At 38.0% G+C, this 21,109-nt stretch overlaps 1 protein-coding gene across 3 annotated transcripts in view; it reads right to left on the bottom strand.

Moving 5' to 3' along the window:
* The window catches only part of LOC134564992 (guanylate cyclase soluble subunit beta-1-like), a 56,608-nt gene that overhangs the window by 13,902 nt on the left and 21,597 nt on the right, over positions 1-21,109 (bottom strand). For all 3 annotated transcript variants that reach the window (XM_063424339.1, XM_063424340.1, XM_063424341.1), the window contains 6 exons: positions 17,340-17,440; positions 16,212-16,330; positions 11,638-11,835; positions 1,733-1,963; positions 1,218-1,334; positions 271-404 (listed from right to left, as the gene is read on the bottom strand). In XM_063424339.1, the coding sequence (XP_063280409.1) occupies positions 271-404; positions 1,218-1,334; positions 1,733-1,963; positions 11,638-11,835; positions 16,212-16,330; positions 17,340-17,440 (900 nt within the window). The remainder of the gene's footprint in view (positions 1-270; positions 405-1,217; positions 1,335-1,732; positions 1,964-11,637; positions 11,836-16,211; positions 16,331-17,339; positions 17,441-21,109) is intronic.

The raw sequence follows: 21,109 nt of genomic DNA, 5'->3' as shown, positions 1-21,109 counted from the left end.
ATAAAATTTGCAAAAAAAAACAAACACCTGAATATGAGGAATAACCATTTGTACAAACTGGGCCAGGGCAAGCCAATATTTATACTGAGTATTTAATAATCAGTCAAGTTCCAATGTTTAAATGCTCCTACCTCTTTTAGTATAAACACATCAAAACCAGTTAAATCAATACTTGAACTAGTCTCTGTAGTACTACTCTCATAAGTGTTCTCAAAACTAGTAATTGTAAAATGAAAATCAGGATTATAGAACTCTCTAGGGTTAAAGTACCTTGGTGAACAAAGAAAGAGAATGCTGTCTGCTTCAGGCAAGTAGATCATTTGCCCTTTCAGGCGTAAGCAGCTGATTTCTGTGCCAGTCAGTTCATCTTCACACTCCAACTTTTCCACATCCAACAGCCCCTCCTGGTGATGATAAGCCACAATTGTGTAAGGGCAATGATGTATAGGCACCAGGCCTAGTATGTAAATGCATTCACTACAAAGGCAGTTAGAATATTTGGAATAGACTTACAGCTTACTATAAACCTTGATTAATTTCTCATTTGAACACCGTGCACTACCTGTATTTTAATACTACGGTTTGCTACCTTGAAGACACAAAGGATGGTATCCTTCTTTACATTCATGTTCATAACTCCTCATTTCCTTCCACATAATTTCTTAACAATAGTTTTGACAATAGTATTGCCTGCTCTGTGAAGTTCTATCTGTGCCTGGGACCATTTCTAAGAAATCACCCTGGTTTCTCTCAGGTACAGTTTTCTTTAAATAAACAGGCTCCTTGATGTAGTAGGTGTTACTCTACACACTGCATCTGTTTGTATCACCTACCTTGTCTCCTGCCCTCTTTAGAGAACAGGACACAGACCTTTGTATGAACATATGGGCCCAAGCAAGAACACATTTCATATTTGTCTCCCACATTCTGATGAGTAAAAGTAAATGTAATTACCTTTCTACATTTGCTTTGGTGCAACACCATAAACTAAACTGGCCCCTTCCAGAGAAAGCATCAGACATGAAGTACATTTACTTCATTCCTATAAAATATTCTGCTTAACAGCTTCCCACAATGACTCTCTCTTGGCTCAAGACTCAAAAAGGTTTGAGCACACTACAGAGAATTTTCTCTGAAGACTTCTGAGCTTTCTGCACTTCTTATCTCTCCAAAGTACACTTCCTTAAAGAAAAGCTGGGAAAATATTCTCTAGTTACCTTAGTCCTCAGTACGAAAACCGTATTGATATGGGACAGGATCCCATGGAAGCTGACATCAATATGAGGCCGGACCAAGGAGAAAACTGACAACAGACTGCAATTTCCTGGTTGCAGCTAGAATATTAAAAAACAGAAAAAAGAAAAAAAACAGACAGTTATGCTTTATAATGAAAATATACATAGAGCAATTATATTCCATTTTCTTAGATGATAATACTGAATGGAAGAGAATATATACTGCATGTATTTCTCCATCGAATCACAAGGTTTTTAAATTATTCTCTTACTGCATATGGACATGACCATAAGGAACAAAGCTGACGTAGAATTTGGCTATTTTCAAGTCCTTTTTCTAACAAGAGAAGCACAATTTAGTAAATATTATACACTTACATTGGAATGCTGTTTAGACAGAGAATCCTAAATCTATTTTATTCATCTTTGTAATTAACCTGTGAAGCATCGATCACTATGAATTTTCTATGTCTACCCATGCATAACAATCATCTAACCTGTGGAAGGACTCTGTATATAGCATTGCCACATTGTGTAACCACCAGATCTCTGTCAAATATGATGTGGAAAGGAAATGCCTTGCAGAAAGTATAGGGACTGATGTGAGACTCTTGGGTACCATTTTCTTCAAATCTGTCAAGGTCCTCATAGTAGTCCTCTTCTTTAGACTCTTTCTCTTCAATTAAAAATTGAATGTGGTCACACTCCTCATTTCTCTGTTGAATAACCTAGAGGAATGAAGAAAAAATGAAAAACTGAAAACCCTGCTAATCATTAGTAACTGGAATGCTACTATAGAGATAGGAATGTAGAGGAGAAAGATAAATTCAAGAATTATATTCACATCTTGAAAAAGCTGTATTCTAATAAGAATTTCTGATTTCATAGTCTTTGTAATTCCAGGTGAATAATTATGTCTTTGCTTTGCCACAGTTGGCTCTCTGCAAGAGCAGCATATTGAAGATCACCCAAATACAATTTATTAAGCCTGAGTGAAATGCAAATCCTGAAATGAGGGGTCAAGGCTCAGATCGTGCTTGTTTTTATTGGTATTTGCCAGAAAACAGGGTGGCCCCTTCCCCTGAAATGAACCTATGTGAGTCTTGAATCCTTATTCTGACCAAAGCTGTTTGCAAAGTCTATAACACAACAGCAAATAGTGCTGACTGTTTAGTGATGACTAAATAGTGCTAAGAGGGTAGGCATGTCACTGACAGCAAGAAGGAAAGTAGATGGAGAAGATGTTAGGATACGCAGTCCTTATACATTCCAGTAGACTGCAAGATCAGAGCCAACAGATAAAACTAAAAGCAATTACAATCTTCTCTGGGCTGTATTCCATATTAAAGGAAATGATTGCAAAGCTAGAATCATCTACTTCAGTGTATATCAGAAAGGTGTCCTTTAAACAGCATTACACTGCAGTAATTTTACTCAGTTAGTAAAAATATGAAATTAATAGGGATTATTTTGTTTGCAGCGAAGTCATGTATGGCAATATAATTTAAGCTAATACCTAGTAGAATAATATCGTTTACCCTGAGAAGCCAAATACACCTCTTTTCAAATTAAATTAGAATTAATGATTGGAAAAGAACAATTCTATTTACATGGTATTGTTTAGCAGCAATTTTCTGGAACATGTTTCAGCTGATTCTACTTTCATGCTGAGTCTGGTCCTAAAGTCACTGGAGAAAAAAAAAAAAGATTTCTTAAAATCTCTAAGGCAACCTGATTTTGCCCCTTACATATAGTCTTAACCACAGAGATTAACAGTTACAATTTGAAAACAGAAAAGATATGCACCAACACTGCAATTGATCCCTAAGATGTTAAATTTATAAAATACTTGTTCTCCAAAATTGCCAAAAATACTAGTTGATGGGTTGGAGAGTGCCAATACCTTTATTTGTTCCTATAGAAATGAAGGAGTGTAAAACAAAAAACAGTATTTTATTGTTAAATGATGTTTAATTTAAAGTGGCAGGGTTATTTGATCTACAAATTGACTACTCATTTGAAGGAAAGAGGCTTTGCTGGAGGACTCTTTGGAGCAAGAGCCTAATTTAGGTGCTCTATAGCTGTGTGCTGCATTATTCTTCTCTTTCTATTACTTATGTAAGTAACTTAGATAAAGATCAGCCTACTAAATTTACCAGCTAATGTAGGTAACCAAAGCCGGATGTACAAATAAATTCAAATGTCGAGATGATAAAACCTAACTGCCTCAAGAAACTGTAATCCATATGCCAGTGTGTGACAAAGAGAAGTGGTAAATTATGACCTAATAAGGGGTAAGCCTCAGAAAAAAAAATATATGGTGGTCATCTGAGGAAAACACATTAAGTGGTTTTGTCTAGGAGAGTGGAACATAGTAGATGGACACCTAGTTTTCCTCTGAATTCAGTGTTTAAAGGTTTTCCAGGTCTTCCTTTAACTCATTATCCTTGAAATTATGAGAGACTGTGGTCATATTGAAGATTATCAGAATGCAGTTAAGAGTCCTAGTTCTTACTTTCTATCACTCATGCACACTCCCACAGGTTTTATTTTAATAGCATTGTTATTGTGGCCAGAGATAGCTGAGATTACACACAGAAACCTTTTTCAAATTGTGAAGATTTATCTCTAGAACTGATCTGTGCTTCCAGATAATTTCTAGTCTTGGATCTTCAAAGTGTTGCTCTTGCCACAAATGGAAAAAAACCCGCATATTTTGGATGAAAACCTTCATAATTCAGCAAAGCTGATTTTAAAGAAGCTAATAATTTTAATGTTCATATTAACAGCACATCACCTTCCAGAGATATTATCTCCTTATGGCCATTTTACTCACTGCACACTAGTATTCTGTTACCAACCTATACTTACAGAATTTTTTCTGCTACCAGGCAGCACCTAACAGGTTGTTTTTAGTAACTTCCCATTTTATTTCATTTATTAGAAATTAATGATGCATCAGTAAACAAAACTCAGGCTTAGATTAAAAAAATCATGATAAAAATAGAACTGCTACATGCTTCAAGATGTCTAGCTAGTTTGAGCCATGACCCTCTGCAGATCCTACAAACTCACACAGTGACAGTCAGTCCTTGCGCATGCTGTGCTATTTTCCTAACCTTTATAGATTAGAACTGTGCCAGTAACAGTGCAAAGCTGCAAATTTCCCAAGCATCTTCAAGTTCATTTGAAAAACTATTTTTGATCAGACTCCAGAGCATCTAGAAATGCTTGCTGTATTAGTGCAACATGTTAGTGCAGCAAATGAACACCAAGCCAAACACATGGACACGTGTCAGACCTACAAGACAGACACAGCACCAGCTGCACATTCCTGGTAAGCATGATATGCTGTGGACACGGCTGGTTGTGCAATTTTATTCTGATCATTCATGCAGACACTTATTAACAGATGCTTTAATCGTACCCCTCTGCAGGCTAGGAAATCTACTGATGCATCCCTAATTAACTTCCCAATGGATATGCAATTTCATGATGTCTTTTCTGCTCACGCAACTTATGAACTATCTAATCTTCCTATCTCATTACTTCATCCACCTTGTCAGCAAATTTGAAATAAGCACTTTTGACCGTTAACATAAGATGTTAAATTCTGTTCCTTCACTCTTGCACCTACAGATCCAACCTAATTGGCCAGATATTTGTCTGGCATAAGGACCTGCTCTAGATACTCTGCTAAGCTTAGGTAGAATAGAACTTATATGTTTCATTCTGCAAGCAAAGTTTGCAAGCCACACAATTTCAGTATCATTTAAATACTGGTGAAGAAGCCTCTGATAAATGCTTGACAAACCAAAGTTCAGTCACAAAGCAACAAAGCCAGCAATCAAGTCTAATTCTTCCTCTCCCTGCAGTCTTAGCTGGTGAAGTGACATCAGTTCACAATGTCTAAGAGCTCAATCACCATAGTAACTGCAGTAAAAACTGAAGGGAGAAATCACTCTCTTGGTTTCAAAGAGAATATATAACATCTAACTGCTAACCTGCCTGTGCCTTCCAGGAGATGTACCTTCAGAGTTTGTCCTTGCCTAATCAAGTGAAAAGTCACACCAATATTTCAGGGAATGACAGTTCAGAGAAGTTATTTTAAAATGAATGTGGTTTAATGTATTTGGAGCTTCACACAAGATATTAAATCAAGTATTGCTGTGATACAGAATATATAATGAGCACATGCCATCTGTTAAGCTGTCACTGATGTGTCTACAGGACTCAATTCTGTAGATCTGAGCATATCCCCAGGACACACTCATATCTCAGCATGGCAAGATAGAATGTCCTTGGACAGGGATCTTTTTTGATGAGATTGTGAAAACTAATACAAAAACGGGGGGGTTTGCCCTTTAAAGGTCAGTACAGGATGAAATTTTTGATCTCTTCTGATCAAAACTGACTGTGCAATGCTGCTTAATAAAGCTCACTGTAGCTGTTTCAGAATGATTCCAAGACAAAGGAGTTCACTGTGGAAATGGCACCACTTTCAGTTTTGCATACCCAAAGACAGAACCATGGGGATATCTTCCCCTGACAGCTGGTTTCAGTGCAGACTGTCTCACTGTACCAAACCACTGTGCCTGGAGATAGTGGAGTTTACAGCTGCCCTGGTGCCAAAATTAGAGGCTGATCATGCTCCATGACTGACTTATCTTCACATACAGTTAGCATTTTAATATGTGGACCCGTACTACTTGTCCTCCATGACAAGCACCCAAGTGGTTTTTAGATCAGCTCTCCAGCTGGTCACATCTTTGCTTTGTTTTTTTACATTGCCAATAGTAAGCATGAAATCACCATCTTGTCAAGAACTTCCCCTGTTCTTTTCTCATTTTACATTGTAAAACATCTTCCCTATGTAAAATATTTTTATAGTCTGCTCTCAAATAACAGAAATGCAAAAGTCTGCTCTCCCAACAGATTTTTGGGCTTTGCTGGATTATGCACATCATTCTTTGTTGACCCATACCATTAGTAGCCTTGAGGGAATCCATGTCCTGACTTCACCTTCACAGGTCACCCTCATTTATATACAAACAACCTCTGACAAGTGAAGCAAGAGAAGGCATAGCCAGTAGGCTGCTAACAGAGATCTCATGACAAAGTTTGTCACCAGCATTGTGATGATTTTTTAGTTCTCATACTGAGACTGGCAGAACATGAATATTCTTAGTGCATACACGAAGTCAGCAACTATTTTTGAGACAATACCTGCTGCAAAAATGATATGGTCTTAGCTCTATTTGCTAAAAACTGATTACCATATCAGAGAAGACAAGGCAAATTGGATTTGAACTAATTAATCAGTTAATGTCAACTTGGGCTTTCCTGAACCATTCAACTGGAATTTTGAATCCAAGTTTGAAACAAATTGCTTTCCTTTCAGTGCTAACAACATCTAACAGAAACAAAATGACAGCTCCCCTCCCGTCCCCCCTTTCCTTCTGCACACACATGCTCTAGGTGTTAAAAGAGAATGCACATTTCCTGAAGGACACCATTCTGAAAAAAGGAAGCCCTACTTTATTTCAGAAGATATATGGTTTTATATATATTATATATTTTTTAATATATTTATATATAAATATTTATATACACAAAATTGTTCTGTGAGAGACTGAAGAAAGGTGGTAATTTTTTTTTCTATTTAGCAATTTCTCCATATAAATAAACAATGTGGGACAAAACAAGAACAATATTTTTCTAATTATTTAGTTTCCTCTTGTGATCATGGTTTTCTCTGCAGGTTGAGGAAAGTGATCCTTCCCCTCTCCTCAGCACTGGAAGGCCACACCAGGAGTGCTGTGTCCAGCTGTGGGCTCCTCAGTACAAGAGAGATACAGAGCTACGAGACAGAATCCACTCCCTCTAGGGAGGGCCTCTAAAATGGTCAAAGCACTAGAACATCTCTCAGAAAAGAAAAGGCTGAGACAGCTGGCACTGTTCAGCCTGGAGAACAGATGGCTCAGCAGGATCTCATCCATGCACAGAAATATCTGAAGGGAGGGTGAAGAGAGGATGGACCCAGGCTGTCTTCAGTGGTGTCCACTGCCAAGACAAGAGGCAATGGGCACAACCTGAAACACAGGAGGTGTTGTCAGAACATCAGGAAAAACTATTCTACTGTGAGAGAGATGGAGCACTGGCACCTGTTGTCCAAAGAATTTGCAGTCTCCATCCCTACAGATAGCTAAAAGAACAACTGGCCCTAAGTGGCCAGGCATGAGCAGGTGAGGTTGAACAAAATGACCTCCAGAGGTCCCTTCCAATCTCAGCCATCCTGTAACCCATGAAACAAAATCTAACCACTTAATGAAACAAAACCAGCATTATTAAAAACTATTAAGATCTGCTAGCACTTTCACAGAGACTTGCAATATATTAGACAAATTCAAACAAAGTTTCAAGAAAATACAGACTTAGAAGCATGTATTCTCTCAAGCAGATTTATATAAGCATTTGTTCAAAACAGATGGAGAAGAAAAGTGGATAACAAAGTATTAAACCTCAAATTGCAGATATCAACATTATACTAATATAAAGAGAACTGCAAAATTTACTAAGTCACTCCTGTGTTGGACTGTTATGTAAATGGTTTGGATAAAGAAATTTGAAAGGACAACTCAGGAATCTCTTTTTGCATGACAGGAGATGACTCCCATAAAAACACTGGAAACTTTGGGCTAGGCCTGAGGTTTTTTATCAGATTCAAAAAAACTCCCATCCTTCCTTAGGCAAAATTCTAACTGAGGTCCAAATCAAAAATTTTACAGTAGAGGCACTGATTGGTCCACATAAACTGAAGGAATTAAAAGCAATTCCATTGTTTTCCTGTGCTGTGCTGTTTCAAACAATGCATTGCTAACAGATTAAAACACAAAAGCATTAACTTACTAAATTGTGAGGCAAAGAATGGAGATGAAAGAAGTTGGTCTGTTTTTTCTCCTATTCTCAGAATTTCGAACAGTGAAACTACCTAGTTATTACAATGCCAGACTTGACTTCAAAACCTTCACTCCATACCATTCATGATTAATATCTGACCTGTGGAGTAATGGAGGAAGACTTTTATTGTCTGTGGATAAGCTGCAAATTTCAGCACTCTCACCTTAGAGAATCAATTCTCTGCTTATCTACCACTGAAGTTTCTGAGTACCTGTGGAGTACAGCTGTGTGCAATGTCTTAGAGATGTCAAGACATAGGCTATATTAATCAGGAGACACATGGAAAAGTTCAGGGTTAAGGGTACATGACTTTCTAATAGGGAAAAGGTTAAAACTAGGGTAGCAGACAAAATAAGACAATATACACTTTCTTCAGTTTAGAGGTTAACACTATTTTAGGCACCTATGGCTTTTACATCAGTCTAAAAGAATAGTGTAGATTTAAATTAGACATGGTATTCATTTCTAGTTGACTAATATTTGGTTTGACTAATATTATTAAATATCTATTTACTTACAGTACAACAGTAAAATTTCCAGAAAAACCTAAAACAGTACAATTAAAATAAGAAGTAAATACATAATAAATATTTAAACCTCTTTAGAACATATATTATTTGTGAGAAGTTCTAGATGGATATTGTCTTGGGTTATGTAACCAAAAAAAGTGTATTCTATTTCATCTGTTGAAACCAGTTGGGGAGATGTTTATCTCTTGTAACTCCACAGGGGAGGGGAGTGGATGCCTTCTGATAATAGGCCAGCTGTTAAAACCAGGTGGGGCAATGTTTCTTATCTCTTTCACCACTGTCCACCCTCTGGGAGGGATATCTTCTGTTAATGGGCCATTAAGGCTCACCAATGACATGACACATTACATCATCCCATTGTGAGATGCTCCACCCAGTGCAGGGGGAGACAACCATTCCTACCAAGATAAAAAACTGAGATGTAGGACCACCAGGCAGCCTGTTTTCCACTGGATTCCCAGAGGAAGATCGGACCCATCTCACCACCACTGGACTCCTTCTACAAGATCATCTCTACTCCAACAGAACCACATCTCTTTCACCAGGAGGATTTTTTTGGACTGCTTCCAACACCCTGAACAGGGTGTCAGGTTGTATTCTGACTCTGTAAGGCCTTCTAGGGTTTTGTTTGTTTGTTTGTTTTTCTACTACTACATTTGTATTTTTAGTATTCCTAGTAAAGAACTGTTATTCTATTTACCAAAACTTTGCCTGAAAACCTTTAACTGAAAAATTATAATAATTTGGAGGGAGGAGGGTTTACATTCTCCATTCCAAAGAAAACTCCAGGTTTCCTAGCAGACAGCTGTCTTTTCAAACCAAGACAGATTTTAATACAATTTTCTCAGAAAAGTAACCTTCAGACTGAGAGCACAGTTTATCAAAAGTTTGTGCTGCTAGCTGCTTTGGACAACCCAGATTTCTCCTCTGCCCCATGGATCACTTTTGCCTCTGTGTGGCCCTGTGAGAGACAGAATACCGAATCATAAAGGAACACATGAAGGTAAAAAAAAACAAAAAACAAAAAAACCACAAAAAAACCCACCCGTTCTTTTGAACCCAGCTCGTTTCCTCAGCATAGTTTATTTTATAACTTGACACCAGCTGGAAGGCACAGCCAAAGACGCTGCTGTAGGACAAGCCTGAGCACTGAGAAAACAGAGACTGCTTAAGCTGCCTATGCTACCAAAAGAAATGCTTGTCAAGCAACAGCTTCAGCACTTTTGCAGCCAACTTTCCAACATGGTCCTTCTTGTCTGTCTCAACACTTCAAATAAAGAGGGATCTAAAAAGGGGATTGTTTTGATTCTGTTGTATCCTTCTGTATCTGATTACTAACACCTGCTGCAAAAGTTTGAACTGTGGTTTTCTACAAAATAGAATCTAAACAAGGACACAAGTATATCACCACACTATACACAACTAGACATCTACTATAAACCTGAGCTAGCTTAGAACAGGAAACCTAGAAGGCAAATGCTCCAATATAGCAGTATAAATATCATTGTCATTGGATTGCTTGCAAATCTCTTACTTGAGCAAGGTCACGTTCTTGTGATAATGAAAGGATTTTCTCAGCAAGTATACAGTATACAATGAAACTGTTCTAGAAATGTATTATGGAAAAGAATATTTAAAAAACCCAAAGAATGACTGGTGTACCTGCTTAGATTATTTTCTACTTGATGAAAAAAATTTATATCAATTGCAATATGATGCCTTAGGGCTGGGTTTTCTGTTTTGTTTGATAGCATTGAGTGGTGCTGGGATCTCTTCATGGGGTGATGGGGGTAGGGCAGTCTTGTCCTGGCGGGGAATTCAAGGACACTCTCCAAACTCTAGGCCCCAGCATAAACAACGTGGAAGAGAAGGGCAAGCAGGGAGGATGGTGTTCTGTGATTTGGGGTTGTTGATTGGACAGTGGGTTGTTATATGCAAATGAATGGAATCTTGTAAAAGGGGTAAGATCTCGGGACAAGCCCCTTTTGTCTCCATCTTGGAAACATCTGGGCTAGGCCACTTCTGTGGCTCTGGAGACTCCAGGGCATAGTGTTGAATAAATACTCACTTTGTTCCTTTCACTCTGTCTAGCCTCTGTTTCAGCCTGTCAAGGCATCAATATTCCTAACCGAAAAAAAGCTTTCATATTTTGTTTCTCCCTCTACATATATCTACACCTTGGACCAAACTCTGATTTTATATTATTATATATGCAGGGCCTGATCAATGAAATCTTTCTGTTGCTCTTGTATGGGCAAAGCAGAAACCTCTTTCTCATTTCACAAGTGACTGAGCAAACATGTCATTACATAAACTCTTGTCACTGAGGAACATTTTTTCACTTCTGGGGCTCTAGGTGCATATCCAGTCACACTTCCACACAATGACAGCAAGAAACTCACAAATGTATCTTTTTTCTGGGAAGAACCTGGAATGCTGGCTGGGAGGAAAACATTGCTTGCTACCCAGGCCTCATCAATGCACATCAGCCTCACAGTCTGCACACAGATGAAGAATCTAGGACAAAGAGGAAATGTCTGTGTTCTCAGAGAACACAGCAGACAGTAAGAAATATATGCCAAACATAAAGGGGGAAAAAAGCACCCCAAATACACCACTATCTAATTTCTTTACATGTCCTCTTTACAATCCTTTTCTGAATAAGGGGATATTGTCATGTACTGTTCCCAGTCAGGTCTGCCTGCCAATTAAAGCCACCCTTCTCAGCACATGGCTGATGTGTTCTTCACGCAACACAAATGATGATGGCTCTTCCTGAGAGTCAGTACTGATGGCACTTCTTCAAAGAAGACAGCAACAGTGAAAATTACTGTCATCACTTCACTTTTGATTTTCTTGGTTTTTTTCCTATTGACATAAATTTTCAATGAGTGTATCACTTCAGTCATTACCTTCATATCTATTTCTGTACCATGGATCTGTTGAGCTACTGTTTTGATGATTCCAATGACAATATCCTGCAGACCTTCTCTTTCTGAATAGTAATGCAGAATGAGACCCTTCCCCTTCTCTGCATCAGTGCATCTAAAGGAAGGGGCTCGCATACCCGGGTAAATAGTAGCAAGGTGGTCATGCAAAGCATCCAGGTTCTGGAAGAAGAAATTAAAAACATGATTATAAGGCATTCACTTACTATTTATGAAGAAAGTAAGCACATATTTTGTCCAGTCTGAACAGTCCCTTTCTCCTACTGCTCATACTTCTACACATTTGCTTTATTCTCTGTAGAACTGTCATCACAGCAGGCTTTTTGGGTAGCCTGAAATGTTCTATCTACCATGGCAACATTTCAACAATGAATGGCATAAAAATTAGGACTATTATAAATTACTCCAGATAGTAAGAAGTCGTGCTTGATTATGCTGTATTTTGAAATATTCAGATGATTAAAGACCTTCTGTGTGTTTCTCAGTCTGGTACCACATCCAGTTTCATTCCTTCCAATTCTAGTCTCTATAATCTCCTCTTCAAATACTAATTCAGAAGCCAAATACAAATAAGCATGTATGAATAAACATCAATATTTCTCCTTTTTATCAATGAAAAAGCCTAGTTCTGACACCATAACAATCAAGTTTACAGGGCCTGACAAAGTTCAAATTTTAAAATAAAGATTTAAATGCTTGAAAGACCAAATTCAAATATATCTTTTCTTTGAAAATAATTGAAAAACTCCACAGAATAAACAGAAATATCACAGCTGCTGTAATAATGTATCAGAAAAAGTTGTTCAGGAAAGGGAAGAGATTTTTTTTTCCCACTACTGTCCCAGACATCTCATGTATTTAACTTTAAATTTTAACCAGACAAATTGTGATCTGGAGAGGAAAGCTAAATTATAAACTGATAGGTGTACCTAATAAAGACATTAAAGAGAACTGAGATCAAAATCCCACTTAAAACACAACACTAGGTTCAACTTTGATTGTGGAGCAATTATCAAGGCTCCAGGTTGCTACTCACTGTACGTTTAACATAAAAAGGGCAACCTAATTTGCAGGATAGAGTTGCGACCCACAATCTTTTATTTATCATGTAAAATTCATACAACTCTTTACACCTTAAGTCCAGAACATTACTGTATATTTTCAGTGTTCTCTCACTGCCCTGCAAGTGACTGCTGTCACCAGGCTTTGCATATTGTTTTCTGCCAACATAGGAAGTGAAAATATTTTCAATGTGCTGTGTGGGAAATTCTCCACCTTTCATGAGCATCTGTCAATCATCAAATTTGTGGAAGCATACTGAACTTGTTTTCATGTGAGCTGTAAAGTGCTTGAACAGCTGCCTCTTCTGGAGACCTCCAGACAAAATGACCCTCTTAGCAATGAATTCCATGGGATGCACTTGGCTTGGAATTTCCTCCTTAAGTTTTTTAGCTTGTTTCAAATTCATGTTTTTGTTGCTAAATCAACATTTCCAGATTAGAACATGAAGAGGCAGCAATCTGGGTGTCAATTCATTCCAGCTAGTAGTGGGCATTGACAAAAAACCATAATTCTTGAAGGCAAATCCTGTAAGAACTTTCCAGGGTTCGAGGCAATGAAACTGGAAGAGACTGCTTTGAAAGAATGTGGATGAGAAAAGAGCATGAGAGATGACTGGCTCTGAAAGATTGCCCTGCCATCTCCCTAACTGCGTGCAGAACTGCAGTTTCAGTACACACGCCTCAGAAACAGCCGGGATATATTGACCTTTTGGAAAAAAACTTAGGGAGATACATGGAAAAAGACGATAATCTTTCAGTTACACAGTCACCAGCTGAAGAATTTCAAACAGGAAATAGCCAGTGTCAAGGACAGAATTGCTGTAAAATGGTTGTCTAAGAATTTAAGTCTGGCACAAGTGTGACTAACAACTGGCAGCAAAACCACTTTGCCACCCTTCTACTCCTTTACTGCTGACTTTGTCAAAGCAGTGTCACAGGTGAAGCCCTTGTGATATGTCGTTCAGTTTTTACTCTCTAATATTCCAGAGTGGGAGACCTATAGCTCACTGTATGCAAAACCTCACTCCAACCCATGGTCAAGGAGTAGACATGTTTTTCCAGATCATGGAGCTGAAATCACTCCTAGATCTAGACACTGTCATTGTTACTCCTACTCCTATTTTTTTTGTTGTGTTCGATCCATTCTAAATTGATATTGCAGCTTCTGAAAGAACAAATGTCTTTTTTATTGTATGTTCACATGCTGTGAGCCAGAGATGAGGTCAGGTACAGATTATAATAGGCTAAGCTCTCTCCCTGAATCCTAGACTGCTCAGATGTATGCCAGAGCTTGTGCTGGGACCAAAGAACCAATTCTAGAGCTATGAGGAACAGTGATCAGCTCCATGGGGAAATACAAGGGAATCTCCAACCAAGAACAAGCAGTCATACTAAATGGGGCTGATCCTGATCTGCCTAAAAGTGAGAGTTGTGGTTGGCACCTCAAATACAAAGATTTGTATTTCAGATGCTGTTCACTGCTGTGTGGTACACAGCACCTGGAGACTTATCTAAAAGAGGAGTAAATCCCCTGAATTTTATTGCACTGCAATCACAAAAACCTAAATAGCCATGTAAACAATTCCTTAAATGAGAGAACTAACCATTTTGATTTTCATTCAATAGAAAGCTACTAAACTGAACATAAAAGCACACTTTGGGTTTCTTAAGAGATACCTCTTTTCACACTGCTTCTCTTTTGCACAGTCTCTTTCAACATGATTTTCAAATTTTCCATGCTTGTGTTTTTCACATAAAGTATAAATATTTGATTTAGTTGCCCTATTTATTTTCCTCTTTCATGAAGCTTGAAGTACCTGTGTTTCAACTATGAATAAACTAAATTTTCTTGAGATGTCAAAGGAAACAGAACATAAATGTGAGATTTATTTTCATATATTTTAAGAAGCTGCAGTTCTCAATTATTTTGTATATATCCTAGACTCAGTACACATTTCAAGAAGCACCTTTTGGAACTCTATAATGTATTTTAAGAATCTGAGAAAAGTTTGGAACAAACCCAACCCACACCTATTTTTGTGACAGGTATAAAAAGTAGTTTCCTGACCTAATATGACTGCTGGAAGATACAAAAGTAATAAATCACAGATAATGTTGATTTTCCATTGTAATAAAAAGCTAAAAAGTACAGTTCTGGCATAGCTACTAATACATTAGTCCTGTTAACATTTAGAGAAGTATATAATAGCCAATGTCATCTGTTAACACTGAAATTCTAACAAAGCAGCTTAAAATGCTGTCATTAGAAGAATATAAATGTAAGCTGTTTCCACTTTTATAGATGTTTGGTGTGTATAACAAACATGCTCAGTCCTTTCACCAGCACATGTGGTAAGGAATGAAAAGAGAAGTATATTATATGGAAAAGGGCATGAGGGAAAGCAAATAGTATCTATATTTGTGGCCCATACATGAGTAACCAAAGGGACGATGCAATGAGCCAGCTACACCTGTTTTTTCCTCCCCTATTCTTGCTCAACCTTAGCCACAACTTCAGTACATGAGTTATCCTTGGAAATTACTTTTATCTGAAGGCTTGCTTTGAGAGCAGCCTGTGAATGAAGCTTTAAAATATAAAGGATGCTGTCTATAGACAGACAGTGGTTTACAGATCTCTCATGATATGCACATGTTGCAACATACACATACCCTGTCTGCCCAGCAACTACAGTTTGTGGGATTTGTACAAGAAGTCTGGGTTGACTGTATCTAGGATGCTCTAGAATGATGCAGGTTTTGGGGAGACACACAATTCAATATTCAAGTAATCCAGCAAACTATGATTCTTTTCCACTTAATGCTGGAGGGATTTTAAGGGTACAGATGACAAGAGGCTACTACATTTTCAGAGAAAACCAACAGTTTTGACAGTCAGCTTTTGGGCAATCTTCAGTGGAATGCTTTTAACCTCATTACAGTACACAGTTCTCTCCAAGAGTGATATAGATCACAAATCTTAAATACAAAGTGCTTACTGAAGTGAACAATCTTCAGGTGACAAAAAAGGGAAGGCCATTTTTCTACACTTAGAAATAACACTTTACAGAAGACCCTACATTTCTTCCATGCTGTAAAACAATAATTTTTGATTTGTTTTTTTTTATAGTACAGTATCATGCTGTTCTGCAGTATCTCACCCTCAGTTCATGGATGAAGGATAACATCTTAAGAGATAAGCTGTTATGAGCCCTAGCTCTGTACATAACATACTATTAGAAATATCCAGTATCTACAATTAGTCAGCGATAATAGAAGAAATATCATAAAACCTGAATATCACATTTTCTGTTACTATAAATAAGGTAACTCTTTCCATTTAACACATACTTCCCCCTCCAATTTGCTGCATATGAATATTTCTGTTCCAAATTTCTCTTTGGAATTTCAAATTAAATTTCTATTGACTAGGCCATAATTCTGTCTGGTATCTGAAACAATTTGGCATAGAATTCTTACCTGCAAAAACTCTCTGACATTTGAGCCCAAGACACGTAGAATTGTATCATAACCAGACTCTTGACAAAACACAAAAAACATCTTCCCAAACATTTGAAGAATTTCCCCAGCATTTAGATCTAGTTAAAACAAGAAAATATGATTCAGTTCAAATACTGTATTTCATGCACTTGCTTATTTCTTTACTCTTATATTCATAAACACTACGCAGATGCAGTAGGTCAAGAACAAAGCAAGACTGAGGGTTCATACGGCAAATACTGAGTATCCTATAAATCCTGAGTATTCTATACTGAGAAATACAGGAATTTCATTAGGATTTACCAATTACCATTATTACTTCACTGCATTGTGTTTCACACATATACAGCATTTAGATTTTGATGCAGAAAATGAATCACTTCTTGAAAATAAAGGAACTTGGTTGTTAGCAGTGCTTGCCTCAGCAGAGTTAATTCTAATTTACAATAGCATGAAACCACATAAGCTGCTGCAATTCAGTATTACTACAGTCATCAGTCATAGATTCTTGGCTAATTACAGATGCAGAACAATTTCATACCGCACTTGGGTCTGCAGATAAAATAATGTTGATGTGCATAATTCTACCTTTTAAATTCCAGACTAGAGCTGCAATAATTGAAAATGAATGCAACCCAAATCAATAGCTGATATGCAATTAAATGAAATGTGTCCATGCCACAAGCATTTCTGTGACTCAGCACTGTTCTTCAGCATAGATCAAGGATTCATTCATTCATTCATTCACTGCTCTTGCAGCAGTGGTTGAAACTTGGGTGTATTGGCAGTTGCAGCAGGATGTTGTTACTTCACGACTGCTTGTTACACTGCCCATGCTGTGTGGATGAGGTATATTTCTCCAGCTAAAGATGGAATACTTTGGAAATAATAAAAATAATTTCAAGCAACAAAAGAGTAAAATTTTCTCAGAGAAATAAAAGAAATACAACTCTTTCTCCTAAGATTTAAAAAAAAAATCTCTGACCAATGCTCCATTTTCACTTCCCCTATGCTGAATCCTGTTCCTCTCTGCTACACAGATTTCGGGGGCAGGAGGGTATTACTTTTCTGTGATGAATGGGCAAAGAAGATATCTGTATTACTTACTAAGGACCTTGCTTGCAGCTGCTACGAGGTCATAGGTTTTGGAATCATCGTAAATTATTCTGACCAGAAACTGTCCCTCCTCATCCAGCTGTGCCTCCTTCCTAAAAAGAAAATAGAATGAAATCTTTTTGCTTGAGGGAAAAGCACCATATGGATAAAAGTTTTTTAACTAAAATAAGTTTGTAGAGTTATTCAAGACAGAAAATTAGAAATAAATTTGTTCCATATCTCAGTCAGTGTACAATACAGATATTTCAGACCACAAGTGTTCTGAAAATAATAATTAGCAACAAGAAAATAAACATGATTTTTCAGTCCAGGGCCTCAAAAAAAGTTGCTGTACTAATAAAAACACAATTTGCATTTTAAAATAAGAGACTATCCAATAATTCAGCCTGTGGTGGGCTCTTTAAACACTTTATAAGCTTTTTTATTCCGTCACATTTTAATTACACTTTATTTACAAAAGGCGTGGGATGTTTTTAACAACCATTTGCACATATGCCCAAAGCGGAATTTAAAATACAGTTCCAGGTACCAAATCAAATATCTTTTTTCATAATTCTGCACATGCCCAGTAGATAGGAAGAAAAAGGATGCTAGGATTTTGCAGTCTTGTTCTCACATTGCACATCAATTCACATGTGTAAAGTGTCACTACTTAGCTAAAGCACAATAGAAATATATATTTCTTCACATTTCTTCTTCTTTTCATAAAGGAAACAACTGTCTACCCCAGATTTAAGACAAGACTCATATATATGTCCTCTGCACACTTACTACTGCTACTAACTAAAAAACCAAAACAAAATTACTGCTTTGTTTTTTGCATCATTTACTATTCTCTTCAAATTGAATATCAAGTCAGCAGCTTGTCCAAAAGGCAGTACAAATCTGTAGGCTATGGTTTTTTTTACTGAGGAAAACAAGTTGATCCCCCAGACACTGAATGAACTGTCATGCCTTCCAAGCTTTGCATTTGGCACAAGCGAGTTACTAGGGAGGACCCACAAGTGCCTTCCTCCCTGTTTTACCCCATGTGCACAGCACAGGAGCCAGGCCACTGGTGCTGCAGCAATGGCCGAGTACCAGCTCCTGGGAGGGGGACAGGGAGCACCTCCATGGGCAGGCAGACCCCAGGACACTGAGGACCCAGCTGACCATGTGGTTGGTCCTGCTATGCACAGAGCATGGCAATGGACATGGCCCTGTCTCTGCCCAGTTTCAAGTAAAGCAGTATTCTGTATATATTTGCTCTTATTTGCTCTTATTTCCTTTGCAAATTTTCCTTCAGCAGATTAGATGTGCAGAGAGGCCTGCTGTGCCCTCTGATGAAGTTGTGCCCTTTTTGTTGAAGTCCTCATCTGGAAAATGAGCACAGCCTCCTTTCTCAGTATGTTTTTTTAAAATAGGTGTCTACCTCCTGTGGTGTTGCCTACAATGACTCTCTATAGAGATAGTGTGCTTTGCAGAAATAGTGACAAAAGAGGAGACATTTGTAAGCACTCACTCTCTAATTGATGTACTTAGAATATATTTTGGCTCAGCAAAACTAATATGATCATGGCATCATTAGTATATTTGCAGGTGGAGGGTCACAGCTACCTCATTAAAAACAAATTACCCTTTCATCTAAATGTATCTCTATGCTGAAGTTCATTTCAGGAAGTCAAAAGAAAGGCAAAGAGACAGGAAAGCCTTGAAGTGAATTAATGAATCACATCTTACATCAAACCAAAAAAAAAAAAAAATCAGTACACGATGTTGCTCTTCAGAAAAAAAACCCCTTAGAATTAGAAAACTATAAAAAAGGCAGATTATGAGGTAGGTTTTTTTTTAAAAATCTAAGCACAAGAGATGGAAATCAAGACATTCATCAACTTGGTAGTAGTATAATTATTTTTCTAATGTACGAATGAAAGAGGACAATGAGTAAACAGTTGTTTACTAGTGCCATGGTAATGAAGAGCTTTTACCAGAGTATGACTGGTAAATTGAGCAAATACAAAGAAATCCTCTTTGAGATACGGCTCAAGCCTACAGAGCCAATATTTCTAACTTCTGAATTTCTCTTGGTTTAATTTCCTAAAGTGGTGTCATTGATTTAAAAAATTGTATTAATACAAAATAATAATACCTGTAGAACAATTCAGGCATTTACAGATGTAGGGGAATTATCCATCCATAGAAACAGAAATGTTTCCTGAGGTACTTAAAGGGGAGAGGTCTGAGAATTATGTACTCTTGTTGATCTTAAAACTGCTAGATGGCAAACAGTACTGCTGAGAAAGACTGATTCAATCTCATATGGCAGTATTCTATTGACCTAAGTGAAATGACTTGTTTTTTAACCCTCCAGTTTGTAATCATCAGTCTTTGGTAATCTGTTCACTTAATGGATATCTGGAACCCATTATTTTCTTTTTCCTCTTCATCTTCCTTTAATCGTGCTCCTCACATTCTTCCCACCATCCAAAAATTACATTGATAATAAATCCTCCTTTTTAACCCCTCCGAGGGTCTAAGCTAGCTCAGTCCTTCTCAGGCTCTGGAGGAATATATCATAGACAGGAAAAAGGACTCAAAAGAGGCTCTAACCCTTAGCTGCAGTAAGATGTTTATTCCAGGTGGTCTCCAGAGGGAAAGAGGGTGTGCACAGAGGAACAGGGTCTTTTCTCAGCTCTTGCTAGGAAGAAGCAAAGTGGAAAACAGCCAATGGGGTCAGAAAGGGAGGGAAGGGTCAGACTACATGGTACAAGCTCTAGGGGTCCCTGAGGGGGGAGACACCATTCCCACAGGGGAATGTAACATCTCCTCCTTTTTTTGTTTAAAAAGATACCAAGAAAAACCATCAAATTCATTTTGACACACAGTGTGGGTTTTCCCACCACTTACAATTGGTAGGGAAATCAGACTGCTTTAGGTTTGCCAACTCTATGTGGTTGACTTCTGAGGTAGAAGGTATGAGGCTATTAATAGCCTTGAAAATCAAACAGCGTAGGATCCCAAATGCTATTGTTACAAGGAAAAGAACAACAAAAAGTAACAAAATTGTTTTAACTAGAGATCCACCACCCTGTGAATCCCCAGCCCTTGAACAGTTCTTTGATCCAAACTTCAGATTCTTGCTTCACTTGTCCGATCATGTTGTTTATGCTTCGGAGGGCAGCATGGATGTTTGGAGCTTTTGAGGACAGATTCATGCAACAGAGTCCTTCAAATTCCTGGCATTCATGTCCATGCAATCTTAGCTGCTGCAGTGGACAAACATGTTTCTGTGCCAGGGTCACCCAGACGTTCTGACGCGGCTGAGGGACGATCCATGCAGCTGCCAGACTGTTCAGCATTAGCAGGATGACAACTTGGATGGGGTTTATCATAGGGTTGAGTGGGAGGTAGATTTCTCTAGAAGGAAAAAAATAAACATTTTTTAAAACATGTTAAAAGGTTCCTGTTTCTGCCAGAAGGAATCCACACCTAGGGAGGTTCTTTCTCTTCCATCCGGCGGCGTCTTCTCTTCGAAGCATCGGTTACTTGCTCCTTATCCCCTTCTGCTGGAGCTGGATTTTTGGGGACAAAAGGTTTCACCCATTTCTGGGGAATCCACCGAGGGCCTGAGGGAGTAGCCACACATGCATAGACATGACTCCAGGTCACAAGCACAAAGGGACCTTTGGTTTCCCAACTTTCAGGATCCCTAATGAAGACTGGTGGACGCTGAGACAATTTGAACTGATTGCCACTGTTAAAATGACGTACCACAGGTGGAC

This window comes from Prinia subflava, assembly GCF_021018805.1.
Source record: "Prinia subflava isolate CZ2003 ecotype Zambia chromosome W unlocalized genomic scaffold, Cam_Psub_1.2 scaffold_31_NEW, whole genome shotgun sequence".
Taxonomy (NCBI): domain Eukaryota; kingdom Metazoa; phylum Chordata; class Aves; order Passeriformes; family Cisticolidae; genus Prinia; species Prinia subflava.
Note: the sequence above shows the minus strand (reverse complement) of the source record. Positions and strands in the feature narration are given on the sequence as shown.